Consider the following 17,509-nt stretch of genomic DNA (forward strand, 5'->3'; position numbering starts at 1 on the left):
TCGCTTGGAGAAAATTAGGATATGCCACTCAACAAAGATGGCTTGCATAAAATGCCATCCTTTACGATGCAATTATAAAAATGCTACTGATTAGCTAAATTTTGTTGATAAAATGGCACTTAAGAGTATTTGAGGCAGTATTTTATTCCTTTTGCATCCAACAGTCACTTGAAAAGACTAAAATGCCCCTCCGTAATTTCTCAATGGACTGACGCCATTGTCTCTCGCCTCCCCAGACGACGCCGCCGCCATCTCCCTCCCCGGCCGCCTCCCCGGTCGCCGCTGCTTGCTGCGCCGGCCTACTAGAGCCGCGATTCCCCCAGTCGGACGGAGAGATGCCGCGGATTCCCCTGATCAAGTTCCCCAGGAGGAATCCCAAGCTCCCATCCCCTTCGCCATCCTCACCAGGTGCTGTCTCCTCCCCTCCTCTCCTCCCCCAATTCCAATTCTTCCTTTGCCTTCGTTTCTAGGTTTAGGGGGCGCATGCCGCTCTACCGCTCCATCTTGGTACGAGATCTAAGAATTTATTGGATTCTTTTTCCCTTGTCGCAGCGGCGCAGCCTGCGGAACAGCACGCGACCCTCATGTCCCGACTGGGTAGGTGGAGCAAACATCCCTTTGAATCGCTGAGCGATCCGTGTTTGTTTTTTGATTGATTGACAAGCGGTTTGTATCCGCGGGTGATTTGTGAATTCGTTATGCCTGCCTGAACCTGGGGGGTTTGATTGATGGTCTGTCTAATCTACGATTGCCTCTCCCGTGGGATGTGATTCCACAATCGGTCGGTTTGAGGGTAAATGTTTTGCGGCAGATGGTTGCAGCTTTCCGGAGTGGTAACTAAGTGGAACTCATTCTTGTTTTCTACCTGAAACTTGCATTGATTGTATGTATTCTGGAATATGAGGAGTGGGCATAGATGAATTTCCAAGGGTTCAATGAAAAGGTAACCTTTTTAGTCTTTTTATCGTAAGGATTGACTTATGGCATTCAGATGCAGCACGGCTGCTGGTTAATTTAATCCATTTAGCTGCATGTTTACCAATGAGTTTTCTTTAATGCAGTGGATGGTTGTTTTATTGATCTATCAGTAACACTTATTATTGATCTATCAGTAACACTTATTATCCTTACATTGCTTTCTTATTTGTATTTTTTTTATTTGAGTATATTTTGCAAAACTACAAATACTTTGGCAAAACTAAAGCTACAGATTATAAAATTTCCACAGGAAATGTCGAATGAGTTTATGGTATTATGCCTTAAATACGTAGTTCTGTGATATTTTTGTTGACATATTTGGAGTTCTACAGAATTTACCCCTTTAATTTCCATAGGCTAGGATGTGCCGAGGTGTGATAAAATAATTAAACCCCCTCTAGACCTTCTCCAAGGGCATATTATACCTCTATGGAAGGCCTTTTTGGATATCATACCTTGCTGGATTGATTTGGATATGCTCCTCTCTTGCAAAGGCTTTCAATCACACCATATTTTCTGATTTCGCAGGATAGATATTATATTTCTTCTATACTGTGGGTCCTCAATGTATAGTTTCCAAATGCCATTTGGATAGCTGTACTGTGTGCTGTGTCCCATGAACATGATAGATTCTGGTGCATTGCTACTTCCTACTGATGAGTTTCTGCCCACAAGCTATTCATTGTAGTTGAACTTTAGCTTTGTTTGTTATTTTGCTTGGGGAGGGACCCCATTTTATTGATTCACTGAATGGAAATATTGTGCTAGTAATGTATTCTTTCATCTTTCATAGTTCTGATGGAAAAACGTGTTCTTAACAGATTTAAGTTTCATTTGCAGGAGCTAAATCAGAGGCACCATCTTCTTCTGGAGAGATTAAAAATTACCGCTTTAGATCAGATGTACCTTCCCCACCTTCTTATACAGCTGTTGGAGGGTCAGCGTCACTCCTTCCAAAGCGCAAGCCACTGTCAGAGGAAGAGATTGAGGCTATCATGGTATGTACTTGTTCTCAAGTAGATGCCATTTCAAATGCGTCCAACCAAACTTTATGACTTGGGTAACTAATTTGTGCAAACATCAAAATTTTGTCATGTGAAAGTGACATCAGTAGTTTCTCATGAAAAATGCTTTCATGCGCTATATTTGTACAATATTTTTTTAATTAAATATGGTTAAAAAATAGTGGTCAAATTTGTGCATTGATTATTATATCGCTGTGACGCTGTCTGAGTGGCAAGTAAATAGAACCATTGCCTTTTGCATCCTTTTTATGTTTTCTTCTTTCATGGACTGCTTTGTTCATAGATATTATTATAATGAAACAAACTTATGGTTATTCTTGAGGTTTATGGTAGTGTCTTGCTTTAGAAAATACTATAGGTAAGATTGTGAGAACACTAATATATAGTCCAGGATTGTTGATTGTTCAGATTTAAATACATGAAGAGAACTAACCTAGCTACTGAAATTTTCAGCATTGACTTTATGCATGCAAAACTCTCACTAAAAGTTTTATCGATATGAAGTTTTTTCCATTAAAAATCTAGAAGTCCTTCCCGTTTACACATACTTGGCGCACTGGCCGTGCCCTGTGAGAATTGCATATATTTCCTTAACAACTAGATATGCCAGCAACCAAAGAGTGATTAGTTCCTTCAAGAAACTCACCATTTCTAATATTTAAGCTTGTTGCAACATGCATAAGGGAGTCTCTTCATAATTCTATCCCATACAATACTAATAAGTACTGAACGGCGCCTGCTAATGTTACATGTAATAATGTACACAATATTATGATTGGCAGCTGAGGTTGCAAAGGAAATGCAAATAGGTCTATGGTAACTTGCTTTGCAAACAAATTTGTCTCATTTGTATGCCCAATTTTTTCAGCAGGTTCTGTTACTAGTTTAGATCCAAGTTAAATTTTAGATGGAATTCACAGAATGACTACTGCTTAACCTGCACAAGTTTATGTGCATACGAGTTTTTTTTTTAAAAAAAAATACACAGGATAGCTGCCTATCATTCCATTCAGAGAGGAAAAAAACAGGGAGGGGAGCTGAACACCTAACCCTAAACATGCACAAGTCTTACATTTAGAAGAAAAGAGTCACATGACCTTACCCCACCAGGGTTAGAAACCTACTAAGAAACTCATAGTTGCTTTGAAGCTCCACTCATGCACCAAAGGAAACTTTTCATTTGCTAATGTTTGGATGACAGCAATCACACTAGGACTTATGCCATTAAACACACATTGTTTCCTATGTTTCCAAATTTCCCAAGCCCCAAGCATAATAAACGAGTTTTAGTTATTAATGAGGCCATATCACTCTGGAACTCAAATGATTTTTTATCTTTTTACAAACATAGGGTCTAGCAAAGGTGTGGCAAGCCACATAAAAGTGTGGCCAACAATTTGTTGGCCACAATTGTGGCAAGGTTTGACTTATAAATAAGCCTATGACATGTGAGCTAGTGAGATAGAAAAGTGTGGCTTGCTACAATTATAGTAATCAACCAAACATTTGCCTAACAAGGTATTAGGCGCCTAATACGTGGCGTGGCAAGCTGTGGCTATGAACCAAACAGCCCCATAATCTGTCAAAATGACCTCATCACCGCCGTAATCTACTGCTCCTATCATTTATAGACTGGATTTGACATAGTTTGCACTTGTTTACAGGAGTTAGAGGATTAGTGTACTTGTTGGACATTATAGGGAGAGAGATGTACTATTAAAGTAGAATCATTATATTGAGTCTCAATGGGCCTGTATATATAAGAGTACACGAGGTAGAGATAAGGAAGGTATTATAGATAAGGAAGAACTCTAAACAAATTAATCATATCCTAATAATCCTCTAACTACCATATGCTGTAAGAGTACTCACTGGATGTCTAAGTTTTTTTTCTCAATTTTCTCATCTATATATGTGACATGCTAACCTCTTCTCAGAAACTTAAAATTAAGGGACAGTGAGTTGTTCAATGCATTACTCTCCATGATCTTACCAACTGTGAAATTATACGTAAAATGGTAACATCACAGCTCATGCATTATCATCTTGCACAAATCATGCATTCACTATCACTTTGAGATTATCTTAACTACTTAAAAGCGCAGTCGTTCTCCTTGTCTCCATCTTCCTACCGTACACGCGCAGCGTGAGAGAATAAAACAAAAGGCCCAAAAGAAACTCCCATCTCATTCCTAGTTAAATGGACCCATTGTAATGCGTGGGCCTATTATTAGTCTCCTGAAATGGTCTACCTTCCTTTGACATACCTCTGTAATACATATAATACATATAGTACAATTTTTCATACTATTGTACTGATATATGGTGTGCAATTTATTTTTTATAGCTTTGGTGTTTGATAAATTTTCCCCGCAAAGAAAGATGTTTGATAATTTTTTGTAGCATTACATAAGTACCATTATAAAACGCTGAATGTTGTCATCATGTACACGTATTTTGTTTTTTTGTTGTACTGTTGGTTATACAGCTTTATGACCTATATTTACTATTTACTCTAACAGGGAATTTCTGCTTTGTTTTTTTTTCTTTCCTGCAGCTAGGTGGCATCTTCTGATGTTGCTTCCCATGAATAAGAAACTGAACCTTTTGATTGAGGTTTACTAGAGCCGTGTCGATATCAAACTTTTAGTTTTACTGCATTGTGGTGTCAGGAAGTAGCTGCCATGACACTCCTTTCATGAGTATTCCCAACATGACGAATTCGTCAAAACTGAACATGCAATACATCAGCTCCTGCAAAAATATGTTGATCATGGAATTATACCATGAAACTCCATTTTGTCTTGTTAGTGCAATTCTCATTTCTAAATAACCCGGCGGAATTGTCTTATTCCAGTACAACTCGAAATGTTTGAGAAATTTATTATAATCATGGATGCTGCAGGTGCAATTCATGCTATCAGGACAGATTTAATTGGAGATACTGTGTTTCTGCAGTTTTAAAGAAATAGTGTTCCACTGTCATGATATTTTATAATCATACAGAATAATCACTATTTAGTCTGTCTTACTGCCGTGCAAGCAAGTAACCCATGAGACGGCTTACGAACAGCTCTCATTGATAATCCTAATAACTCGTGTTTACACGATTTTACTTCTTTTTTTCTCCCCTGTCGTATGCTAGAAAATTGATAGGAAATGATAGTTCTCTTCGGAGTGGTTACGGTGGGATAAAAGTTTTTCATGGATATATACCCATGTCAATGTATGTTTGTGGGAGACATTTGTAAAGTATATATTGGATTGTCAGGTGTTGTCATTTTGATCCATTTTGTTATTCATCTCATAATATTTTTATGTTATTTCGTACCTCCTAAAATACAACTACCTTTAACCGCACACCTAGATTGTTTTTCATTCGATTAATGGCTACATGATTCTAAAATACAAATAATGCCACCGGCCAGGAGAGCCATATCCTTTTTCTTCCTGTATAGCTTTACTCAAAAAGCTTGATTCTTAGAAGGTCTTGTCATTGTTAAATCACATTCTTTTTCTTCCTATATAGTTTACCATAAAGCATAAAGCTTGATTTATAGAAGGTCATGTTATCGTTAAATTACAGCTGTTCGATCAAATCTAATGGCTCTAGATCATCGTCATGTGTCAAGCCTACCATCCCTCAGCCCAAAAAGCCCACCATCGTCCCTACACCATCCACGAGCTCTCCTCCACCCCTCTCAACTTTCTCTTCTCAGATCCCAAAAAGCCCATCGTCCCTACACCGTCCATGAGCTCGCCCTCCACCCCTCTTGCTTTCTCTTCTCAGATCCGATGAGAGCATGTGCTAAAACGCATGGTGGTGGTACTGATGTTGATGTAGTGATATGATACACGGCGATACGCGCATGCAAGACGGTGACGGAGGAACTGATGTATGATTCTCATTACAAATCTAAAACTACACGCATGCCAATCATTCATACTAGTGTTCAAAATTTTAAAATTTCTAATATGCCCGCCGCAACAAGCCTACCATAATTATGCGAGGTGCTGTTTCGACCATGATCCAAACATAATTTGAAAGCTAAAATTATTTTTAATACCTAATGCAGGATAATAGGGGGTTGGTGGTTTGATATTTGCAAACGAAAAATATTTACGAATAAAATTTTATACACGTATTCTTAGGGATATATGAGAAGCCAAGACTGTAAAATAAATTTTAGTTAAAAAAATCCTAAAATCAACTCCAAATTTAAAGTTAAAAATTTAAATTTTATTTTATAAATAAAAACAGAAAAAAGATACCGATGAATAAAACTAGAAAAAAGAGGTACCATACGACCATATGTGATGCAAAAAATGTAGAAAATGTCAAACACCTTGGCACTGACCAAACTGATCCTTCTCCATTCCAATTTCCATCGATCGAGAGAGCAAGGCGGCGGCGGCGGCCATGGCCCAATCCTCATCCGCCTTCCCCTTCTCTTCCACCTCCGCCCTCCTCTCCTCCTTCCCCTCCGCTTCCTCCTCTTGCTCCCCTCCTCCATCCCGCCGCCGGGCCGTCGCGGCCGCGTCCTCGCTCCACCTCGCCCCGGAGGACGTCGCCGAGCTCGTCCGCAACAAGGTTCGGCTTTCTCTCCCTCTCTTGCTCGTGTTGGTTCTTTGATTGGTGGTGTGACATGGTGGGCTTCCCCTCACTGTTTTTTTTCTTGCCGTGAAGGTTCTGATTGCTGCGACGGCGGCGAGCGCGGTCGGCCAGCTGTCGAAGCCGTTCACTTCCGGCGAGGGCTGGCGCGGCCTTGACCTCAGGGCCGCCGTCCGGTCTGGCGGGATGCCCTCCACCCACTCCGCGGTGAGATGATTCTTGCCGTTGCCTGCCCATACCATGCCTACCTTAGTTTTTTTTTTTAAATGCCATACTGGACCTGTGCAATGGCGATTGTATTTGTACCTGGGAACCGATTCTAGGTTCTGCTTGTGATTGTGGTTGTGATCGATAGCGTTATGTATATTGAATCGGGATGCCATGTGATTTAGGTCAAGTATTTCATCTCGCTTGCTAGATGGGGGACACTGCAATTTGGCACATCCCGACGTCGGGTTGGCCGATTAATGTTCGCATGGACTGAAAGTATTATGCTAGGATGAGTGCTGTTCTTTGTTAAATCTTGGCGTAATTCTGTTCAATCTCGTCTAGTTTATCGTAAGCTTGCTTCCTGTTTTGGAGATTTCTGAAATTCAGCACAATACCACGCGTATTATGGCTCTGAGATATTGGGAAGAGACTAAAATGGTTATGCCAAAATATTTCTTGTGCTTCGCTTTGCTTTCTTACTCCCTCCATTTCAAAATATAGGGTGTATTTTGTTTCTTAGGACAATGGTTTGACCGAACATTTTCCTATTAAGATATACTTTTTATGACAAAATTGATATTATTTGATTCGTATTCTGAAATACTTATTTCTTATCATACTTTGTGTCATATAAGTGATATGTTAATATGGAAATATTTGGTCAAACCTTTGTCCCAACAAAACAAAATACACCTTATATTTTGAAATGAATGGAGTACAATATAGTGGTGTTTAATCATATCTAGCAGTAGGGGTGAAATAACTTGTCACAATAGCGAGCCAAACGGCTCCAATCTAATTTATTTCCAATACTTTTAGGCTGTTGTGGCAGTGGCTACCTCGCTTGGGCTAGAAAGGTTAGCTTCTTAAAAATTTGTTGTTTGAGGCTTAAAATTTTTTTCTTGCTTCATCCATATATTCTGTGGTTTTATATTTTCCTTGATTATTGTGTTTAGTATGCAGGGGCTTTGCAGACTCCATTTTTGGAATGTCAGTGGTATTTGCAGCAATCGTAATGTATGATGCTCAGGTATGGTGGGCTTCGATGCTTGTATATTTTCCTGTAGATCTCTTTTTTATCATTCAGTTTTGTAGTCAATAGTCCCTAATCAGTATTGGTCAGCTTATAGATTGTAAAAGTGCCCCCAATCATGTGCCTGACTTTAATGCTCATTTCTCTAGAGCTTTATTATCATATGAGAATCCCCTGTCTTTATACCTTCTACTGTATAGAACTAAGTTTTGATGTAGGTTTGTAATTTTGTATTGCTAGATTTGCATAAATGTTCTGTGTTCAGTGATTTTAATGCCTCCCCAAATCGCTCCAGAAGGACATGGAGATAGTAAAATGAATCATATAACTTCTTACGTCAACTATTCAACTAGATATCGAAGAACACAAGTGAAATATATATTATGTATCATTGTTACCTCTTTTGGGAACATGATGCGAACACAAAATGTTTAGCTTGGCTAAGGGGTGGTCTGGTGCCTTTTAAACTAATATATCTTAATTTGACAATGACCTATCCTGCCTTCATCTCCTAATTTTAGTCTCAAATCTGATAACTTTGTTCAGCAGTCCTATATAGTTCGTCTACATAACGTGCGAAACATAGAATTAATGATGTCAATTTATTTGACAACTCCAGTTTAGATAGTCATTTTAGTGGGTGTTTGGTGTTTCCAACTTCCCATTGCTGGTAGATTTTTTTTGTTTATAAGGTAGGTAATTCTGTTCTAGTTAAGCACATATGCAAGGTTGCTACATATTGTGGCATGGTTAGCACGTATGACTCATAGAACACTATGCTGAACTTCTCTGCTAAGGCCCCTTCCTATATTGTAGCTTTAGTGAAGTGTGACTTCCAACTTTTTCTGCTATTGACCTATCCCTATGCTGTAGCTTTAGCGAAGTGAGATCTTTCAGGAATATCTGTATAGGCTTTTGTCTTTCCTCCCATATTTTGTTAATTTGTGCATATCTTAATCCGTTGCTTGCCTAATACCTCAAAATTAAAGGAAAAAAAACAGTACCTTGCATTCACAAAGATGGATGTTTGTCACATGGTCCATTACTCCGTGCTTGTAGTGAATAAATACTAAATAGCCATCTATGATTGGTTTATGATATCATATAGATACTGCATTTCTCAATTGGAATCAGTTAACTTTCGACATGGTCAGTTTCATCTTAGCTTAATGCCTGACCGGTCCAGTCAGTAACTCGGTATGACGTCCTCAAATATGTTAGTTTTTTTTCTGTACCTGCACCACCTGGATGAGGGCAGAACTACTGTGTATAAATTTAATACCAGATTTTTCTCTCATGTCATTCCTACTGGATATTCTCAACAGGGAGTTAGAAGAGAGGTGGGCAACCATGCAAGGGTTCTAAACAAGATATTGACCCTTCAAGAGAAGATGACTCAAAATTCGGAGGACGATTGCTTGTCAAGCTCCACCTCTAAACTCCACTCCTCGAAGCCCGAATCGGTTGCCGAGCTCGTCCCAGTGCCTGAGAAGATGGGTTCTTTACAAGGTTCAATTGCGAACCCATACCCGAGACACAGCTCTGGTACCAAATCGTCGAGATTGAACGCCCTCCAAAGTTCAGAAACAGAGCTAAGTGAGTTGGCAGAGCTGAAGGACGCTTACACAGAGGAATGCAACCGGCTGAGCGAATCCGTCGGCCACACAGTGCTGCAGGTTGGAGCTGGTGCCCTGTTAGGCTTCTTTGTGACCTTAGTCGTTTATGCCACACTGTAACACACTTAATCATTTGTCACATTCTTCAGATCACTACACGTATACTCAGATTGTTTACACAACAGTCAGTGTAATTACACGAGCAATTCACAGTTAGCATGAGTAAAAAAGCTTTGCTTTCTACACACATTTCTTCAGTAGCTAGGGATCGAGTACAAAGAGAGGCTATATATCTAGCTAGCAGTAAACTAAGATATATCCATCTTTTATTTATGTTTTCCATGCGTGTTCACGAACTTTGATGGGTGTGGTTAGACAATTTACTAGTCATGGACTGCACCGTGCATCCTGCTGCTGCCCTCTGATGGAGGAAGAAGCAGAAGCATCGTAACGCATCTGGCGTTGCTAGCGACATCTCTGTGGAATTTTCTGCATTCAGGAATTCGTTGGCCCTTGTAAACAAAACCAAGGGCTGTATAAATCGAGCCAAAGAACCATGGGAGGCTGGCAGACTAGCTTCTTCAGATTATACAATACTAGTACATGTTTGCATTTACCTGGTACTAATTATTGTGTTAAATACAGACTGATGTTGCTCGGTATGCTGATTACCAAAGCATGCTAGTACTAGTTTCCGAGATTTGTGTGAAATAGTTTCGTCGTGTGAAAAATCAAGACATCAGTCTGATATACTGGTATGCACAGGCTGATCATTTGCAAGGCCGCTGTCACCTGCAGTGTGAATAGTTCCATTCTGGCAGGTTGCTTTGCAGTTTGCAGGAGGTTGGAATGGAGCCATATAATATTGCTAGATTAGGATCATCCTATGCAATAATGCAGAGAGCTGAGTTTGCTACAGTAGGTCAATACCATCAGCAGCAACGTGCTGTTAATGTAGCAACAGTGTTTTGAAGTATACCGTATACGTTACACATAGTACTATCTCAAAATAACTGTGGCTGATCCACATGTCAATGCAAGATCGCTAGCTACTGCTTACTGGTAGAACTATACAAAATCTGAACCCTACGGTTGAAGGGACGCTGTAATGTGGTGCTGTTGATAAAGCACCACGTAACACCCCGTAAGAGAAGATATGCCTAAAACAGTGACCTATTATTGTTCCATGCCATGCTACGTTAGAGGATGATCACAATTTTAACATTGTTGGTATGTGCTTCATCTTAATAATTTTTGAAGTTGGTATAATTTTCTAAAAAAGAATCTTGGAGTTGAAGCTCGGGGGAGATTGCGGTATTATTGTAGGGGTTTAACCACTTTACTTTAGCCTACTAATTGAACTCTATAAAGTAATGAATTTAGGCAAGACTAGAAAGTCTCACAATATGAAACAGAGGTAGTACATTCCATATATATTATATGACTTTTTGTCTTGTTTGCATTCATTCATAAATCAAGTATATGTTTTGTATATGTGTTCAGATTAATTAGTATTTGTATAAATCTTAAAAATTCCAGGAAAATTTATAACATGCAACGGAGGAGCGCTTCCTAGGACTTAAAGAGCCATGCCAAATAAGACAATATACGCTTTCATCCTAAATCCTAATACTGAATTATGCAATTAACAGGAGCATGTCAAAAAAGACTGGCACTAGATGTTGAGGTATATTTACTTCAACATTAAAAGTAAGGAACAATTTGTTGGATTTAATTTTTTCTTAGAAATCTCGGAGTTGAAAAATGCCATCGTATATATCATTGCCCTACATGTCATTCGATCTTGGTATTTTGCAATTCGTGTATCTCTCAACGATGGCGTTTTACAAATTCTCTTAAGTTAATTAAACTCTCGGAGTAATTAGTCGATTGTTTGTCCATGAAAAAGCCAAACAACATATTTACAAACAAAACATAATTTATGAACAAAACATATATATATATGTTACTCCCACAAACATGAAACCTTAAATTCAATCCACAGTTCCACACAACTCACAACAAAATACCAAAGTTTAGCTATGAATAGCGTTGGTGCTATTCATAACTGATATTTTTTTTCTCTTAGTATAAATTGAGTTTGGACAAAGTATGGTAGATGCTAACTACAAATAAATTCTTTTTTCTTCCAATTTTTTGTAACTTTTGTGATAATTATCTACTTGAGCTACAAGCAATGTAAATATCTAGTTCTTCAGGCTTAATATGTACTACCTCCTTCTCTAAATATTTGACGTCATTGTTTTTTTATACAAGTTTGACCATTCGTCTTATTCAAAAAAATTTCAAAATTATTAATTATTTTTATATCATTTCATTTATTGTCAAGTATACTTTTATGCGTATATATAGCTTTACATATTTTTTAAAAAAATTAAATAAGACGAATGGTCAAACGTATATAAAAAAGTTAACGGCGTCAAACATTTAGGGATAAAGGGAGTATTTCTTGAGTCCGAGCCCTAGGCAGATAAGGATTTTATTCTAGAAAGAGATGACATATATATATATATATATATATATATATATATATATATATATATATATATATATATATATATATATATATATATATATACATTATCTTAGTTTGGTCGTCGAACGACTCCAACCTAAAGGGATTAAATTAAATATTTTCAGTAGAGGAATGGACACCAAACCATTAAAGGATGAACAAAAAGAAATTGAAGTGACACAAATTAATCACCACAAAAATAAAACCATCCAGATAAATTATGCATATGTCCTTTAAATAGAACATTTGCAATATATATACACTACTAGAAAAATAATTTATCGCCATGAAAAAATTCATAGCATCAATGCTAAAATCATAGCAATAGGTACATGTTGCCACAATCTTAAAATCGTTGCTAGCCATGGCAATAAATAGCATAGTAATAGGTTATTGTAACGATTTTTATTTAGTTGTAATATATTTTGATATTGCCATGAAATGAATGTGGCAAAAAAATATATTGCAACACTTCACATCGTTGCAATAGATAACTACCAAAATAAGTATTTCAATATTAATTCATCATCCTAACCATTTTTCTTTAATATTTCGTCATCCTAACCCAAGATCTCTCCCTCACGCGCGCTATCCTTTACCAACTCACCTACGTATCAATCTTGTTTAAAAATGCATATCATTCTATTTAAGCTTTCCTATCTGAGATTTGAATCATGAATTTGAGTATTTAAAAGATTTCAAATGAAAAATTTAAGTTGTAGAGCTCTAAATTTCATACAAAATATATCCTAATCCGTGTCCATATGAAAAGAATAATTTAAATTATGAGATGGTAATTTTTTTGTTGCAACGAATTTGTTAATCGTGGCAATAGAAAATAGTGAAAAGTACCGTGTACTATACAAATTGCCACATAAATTAAAATTGTGGCGATAGAACATGTCTTTTTGCAATAGTAATGTTTTTTGTGGTGATAGCTCATTTCTTATCGCAACAAAAATACTGAATAAAACAACGATCGTAAATCGTTGCAACAAAATATAGTTATTTGCCACAGAAAAATTATCATTGCGATAGTATAATATATTGCCACGAATTATTTTTCGTTGTAATAAATTGGTGGCAATAAGTTTTTTTTCTAGTAGTGATAACCAATATATGCAGTGTAAATGAGAGTTCTTAATGAACCCGAGAATGCAAAGCACACACCTGCACGGCTGCACACATGATATCTCATTCATTAGGCAACAAAATTAAGCATGAAACATCGATAGAAAATGCATGTATAATTAGGTTTCAAGCCACAGCTCCGTAGAAACGGAGATGGCGCCGGCATTGCATGCATGCATATGGCAAATATCATATGCCATAGAGTGTATATACAGTTAGAAGCATTAAGCTTCATAGTCATACCAAAAGGTAGATCAAATTAAAACCAGTCTAACAAAAACACATGAGTTGATCATATAATTCAGATCATCATCATCATCATCAACTGCTCATCGATGATCTCATGGCAGCTAATTAGTGAGCTAGCTTAGTTCATCCATGCATATGCTTATTCTGCTACTTGGAGAACCTGAGGAGGTCGGCCGCCTCGCAGCCGAGGTACTGCAGTGGAAGCCTCTGCAACGACGAGCCGGCGGCGGCGCCGCCGAGCTGATCCATGAGATGCTGCTGGTGGTTGTGGCTAGGCGCCATGGCAGCCGCCGGCGACGACGTCGCCGCTCCGGCGATGATCCTGCCTTGGAATAGCTGGTCCAGGTTCTGATGGGAGGCGAGGAGCTTGTCCAGGATCGACCAGTCCGTGGCGGCAGCGGCGGCGGCGTTGAAGCGGTGGTCGCCGGCGTGGAGCAGCCCGGCCCCGTTGGTGCCGGTGCCGGCGGACGTCAGCTTCATGAGGTTCTGGGAGCACTCGACGTCGAGGGGGCTCATGGCGGCGGGAGGAACGCCAGGGAGGAAGGAGGTGGGGGCGGCCGCCGGCGCCGGCGCCGGCTGCTCGGCGCTCATGAGCTGCGGGAGCTGCATGGAGGGGTCGAAGGTAGGGAAGCCGTCGTAGTGCTGGTGGTGCTGCGGCATGAGTTGCTGCTGGTGGCCGCCGGCGTGGCTGTGCTTCTGGTCCGCCGCGGCGGGGAGCGGAGCAGGGAAAGAGTGGTGGAGGATCTCGTCGTCGTCCACCGCCGCCATCTCGGGCGGGCTGAGGCCTCGGTGGTAGCTCTTCTTCATGAATACCCTACACACCACCCATCCATCTTCCTGCAACGGAGTATTTCAGATCAATCGGATCAACATATTCTAGCAAATTAGTTTCATGAAATGATCGATCCAGGAAGGAAAGATGATGTGGTATTTAGGTTTCGCATATGTTTTCCGAACTATTAATTAGTGGTTTCTCTTTACAAAAAGATTCTATACGGAAGTTCATAACATTACCTTTCTACAGTAAATTTTAAACTTTATATTAGCTAATATTATCATTTAGCTATCCAGAAGAAATCAATTAATCTTTCATCTTTTATCCCTAAAAGAAGCACAACAATGGTATAGTATAATAGTAAAGTAAACCTGAGCGTCGAGGAGGTTGGTGGTGTGGTGTTGGTCGAGGCGGTACTCGTGCATGATCCAGTCGGTCTTCTTGCCGTGGGGGGCCCTGCCGACGTAGAAGACGAGCGTCTTCCTCATGCCGATGCGGCAGGCGTTGGAGAGGAAGATGGCCTTGTCCCTCCCCGTCGCCTTCCAGAACCCCGCCGTCGTCGCCCTATTCGTCCTCGTCCCCGTCGGGTACTTCTTGTCCTTGTGGCTGAAGAAGTACCACTCGTTCTGTGGCCCAGTCCCAATTCTGCACCGATCTACGAGTACACATGCGATATTAACCAACTAAGAATCTGTTTGTTGATGCCATGGATATGATTATATATATATATATATATATATATATATATATATATATATATATATATATATATATGTACCTTTGAGATCCCATGGCTCCAGCTTGTTGAGGTCGATCTCCCGTATGACATCCAGATCTATGGCCTCGTAGGCCACCTTCTTCCTCAAGTAGTAGTAGAGGAGCTCCTCGTCGGTCGGGTGGAACCGGAACCCCGGTGGCACCGACAGCGTGCCGCCGCCGCTCGGATGCATCATCATCTGATCTCCTAGTTCCTTGATGCCGCCTGGCCCTAGCATATCTAACTCCTTGCTGAGATTCAGACATTGGGACCAGATCGATCAATGTTAACTCCTTGATCAGTACTAGCATATCTAACTATTTCTAGCTTAATTGGATCAAGCTTCTTCTTCGAATCAGAGCTTGATACTATATACCTTTCCTCTTCATGCATAGGGCTAGCTAAAAGAGAGATCTTTGAACATACAAGAAGGAAGAGCACAAACCTTGGAAATCTCCTCGATCTCCTGCCTTTGCTCTCTTCCCTGATTAGCTCGATCAGCTCCTCAAAGGAGCAAAACGATGGAGACAAGCTAGAAAAACAAGGGGATTGGAACAAGGGAGCTGAGGATGTGTATGGGTTATATGGGAAGGCATGAGAGAGATAGGGTTAATTAGGAGGGAACAGCAAGTCCAAGATGCTGATCACCAAAAGACAAAGCCCTAGGTGTGTATAAAATAATTATATATATATATATGATAGCATTGCCTGTGCTAGAGGGAGAAGGGAGTGGGTTTGAGCTGTCTATTAGTGTAGCTTAGCTTAAATTAATTAGTGAGGTATTGACCATACAGATAGGGGTCACAGTAAGAGTGTCCATGCATGTCTTGGGCATGGTTTTGGATGGACTAAATGAAAAGATGGTGCTTGTGTCCCTTGAATAGGGGACCTGCCCCAAAACTGGCCTCAGAAAGAGCAATTAGGTGTCTCCATCTGCAACAGTGTATCATAATTACCATTATTGCTTGCTTGTTTTTGCAAATGTGCCCTTCCCAAACATATTAATTAATATATATGTTCATAATCACAGCATACATTTATATGTTATGTATTGCTTTAATTGTTTCATGCTCAAATCAGGACAGAGCGTGCAAGGGTGTGTATGTAATTTACGAATTAATAACATTAATCCCCATTAGATAGAGTGAGGTTGAACTATTTGGACTAGTTTGCACGTGGGAGTCAGGGGAACAACGGAATTAAACCTCTAATTCCAACTTGCTCCAAATCCCAATCTCTCCATTCTTCTTCTATTCCCTGCGATGTGCCTTACTTTATTTTTCACCATTCTTTACTAATAAATTTAATCTGATCTTTGGTGCATAGTACCACTGGCATTGGTTACTTTACTTCTCCCAATTAGGGATCTACGGCTATAGCTAGCTTGTTTAGCTAGGTAAATTTCAAACAAGTTACCTTAATTGCATGCCATCTGATCTTCAAATTTGTTACAGGATTGGCAATTCAAATTATTGTCAAACATAAAACCTTGCAAACCAAATAGTATTTCGTCGGTAGCCAATGACTCAATCTGGTCAAATTTGATCAAAATTCCCAAAAATATCTTCCAAAAATTCTGCATCCCACATCATATCAAATCCTCATCCAATCCACCACTGATGTCCAATCTTGATCCCTAAAATCTCGCACGACGACATCTCTCCCATAAACTCCCAATTCCCACATCTGTACAGGGAGGTGAAATAGAAATTTTCCCTGTTAAGTTGTGCTATCCTGTTCTAATTTGGTCCTATATATTTCATAACTTATTTGAATATTTCATTTGAATTTTCTGGTAGATCTACGTACAGGGATGCACATTGCTCAAGGTCACGTTGGGAACAAAAGCAACGTAGAGACACAGTCACCGCAGCTATATAGAAAGGAAGACATGAAAATTTCCACGTACGTACGCATGCATGAATATAATGAGATACTCTCAACTGCCTTGTGTTCACGCAACATGCATGAACGGCAGGTTCGTAGTATAATATACCTAGTGTTTTAATTAATCTCTCTACATTAACAAAGATTAATAATATGTCTAAATTAAATATTTGAACTAATTAATCATGTTCAAAAAAAGAGAGATGTTTACACTTGCATCATAATCCATGCATGCATATAGAGATATATTTATAATTTTATATATAGGAGATCTTATATATATATATATATATTTGCAGGAGCATAAATTCCATTATTGTATCATGAAAACCATATATTTATATATACATTGTTTTTTAAAGTTGTTTACAAATTGATCCAATGTATATTTAATCCTGCTTTAGAGCAAGGTTTGCAATTTTAAGATGGTTGGATAACCCTGCTAGCTGTGATATCTCAACTGGAAATGATTGTTGATATATGTAAATTAGTGAATGTGTCATTCATTGACAATCAACCATGTTAATTTTATTGATCGATCTACTCGAACTTCCATGCATGCCGGCCGGTTAGTGATATCTGACCAAACTTGATTAGTGCTTCGATCTCGATCGTGTTGTTGGCTGAAGGGATTCTTACGCTATCTAATTATGCGCTGGCTCCAATGCACAAATGGCTCTTTGCAGGAACCTGGTCAACT

General features: G+C 39.2%; 3 protein-coding genes across 3 annotated transcripts; 2 read left to right on the forward strand and 1 right to left on the reverse strand.

Annotated features, from left to right (window-relative positions):
- Positions 1-174: 174 nt before the first annotated feature.
- LOC102712453 lies at positions 175-4,862 on the forward strand. Its single transcript, XM_006656076.3, has 4 exons — positions 175-408; positions 553-597; positions 1,819-1,976; positions 4,561-4,862. The coding sequence occupies exons 1-4, from the start codon at positions 336-338 to the stop codon at positions 4,576-4,578; spliced, it is 294 nt and encodes a 97-aa protein (XP_006656139.1). The 5' UTR covers positions 175-335; the 3' UTR covers positions 4,579-4,862.
- Positions 4,863-6,345: 1,483 nt separating this feature from the next.
- LOC102700252 (uncharacterized membrane protein YuiD) lies at positions 6,346-9,704 on the forward strand. The gene is made up of 5 exons (XM_006656954.3): positions 6,346-6,594; positions 6,691-6,822; positions 7,645-7,682; positions 7,789-7,855; positions 9,184-9,704. The coding sequence occupies exons 1-5, from the start codon at positions 6,424-6,426 to the stop codon at positions 9,592-9,594; spliced, it is 819 nt and encodes a 272-aa protein (XP_006657017.1). The 5' UTR covers positions 6,346-6,423; the 3' UTR covers positions 9,595-9,704.
- Positions 9,705-13,537: 3,833 nt separating this feature from the next.
- LOC102712733 (NAC domain-containing protein 76-like) lies at positions 13,538-15,115 on the reverse strand. Its single transcript, XM_015838556.2, has 3 exons — positions 14,944-15,115; positions 14,537-14,820; positions 13,538-14,227 (listed from the first exon to the last, which is right to left on the reverse strand). The coding sequence occupies exons 1-3, from the start codon at positions 15,113-15,115 to the stop codon at positions 13,538-13,540; spliced, it is 1,146 nt and encodes a 381-aa protein (XP_015694042.2).
- Between the last annotated feature and the right edge of the window lie 2,394 nt (positions 15,116-17,509).

The sequence above is a fragment of the Oryza brachyantha genome, chromosome 6 (assembly GCF_000231095.2).
Source record: "Oryza brachyantha chromosome 6, ObraRS2, whole genome shotgun sequence".
NCBI lineage: Eukaryota > Viridiplantae > Streptophyta > Magnoliopsida > Poales > Poaceae > Oryza > Oryza brachyantha.

Bases quoted from the DNA above. Each gene is read 5' to 3' on its own strand.
- LOC102712733 (XM_015838556.2), bottom strand. From the start codon at position 15,115: ATGCATCCGAGCGGCGGCGGCACGCTGTCGGTGCCACCGGGGTTCCGG. The intron at 14,821-14,943 runs GTACATATATAT...GTGTACTCGTAG, and splicing joins GGAGCCATGGGATCTCAAAG to ATCGGTGCAGAATTGGGACT. The intron at 14,228-14,536 runs GTTTACTTTACT...ACTCCGTTGCAG, and splicing joins CCAACCTCCTCGACGCTCAG to GAAGATGGATGGGTGGTGTG.
- LOC102700252 (XM_006656954.3), top strand. From the start codon at position 6,424: ATGGCCCAATCCTCATCCGCCTTCCCCTTCTCTTCCACCTCCGCCCTC. The intron at 6,823-7,644 runs GTGAGATGATTC...CAATACTTTTAG, and splicing joins TGCCCTCCACCCACTCCGCG to GCTGTTGTGGCAGTGGCTAC. The intron at 7,856-9,183 runs GTATGGTGGGCT...TATTCTCAACAG, and splicing joins TCGTAATGTATGATGCTCAG to GGAGTTAGAAGAGAGGTGGG.
- LOC102712453 (XM_006656076.3), top strand. From the start codon at position 336: ATGCCGCGGATTCCCCTGATCAAGTTCCCCAGGAGGAATCCCAAGCTC. The intron at 409-552 runs GTGCTGTCTCCT...CCCTTGTCGCAG, and splicing joins CCCTTCGCCATCCTCACCAG to CGGCGCAGCCTGCGGAACAG. The intron at 598-1,818 runs GTAGGTGGAGCA...TTTCATTTGCAG, and splicing joins GACCCTCATGTCCCGACTGG to GAGCTAAATCAGAGGCACCA.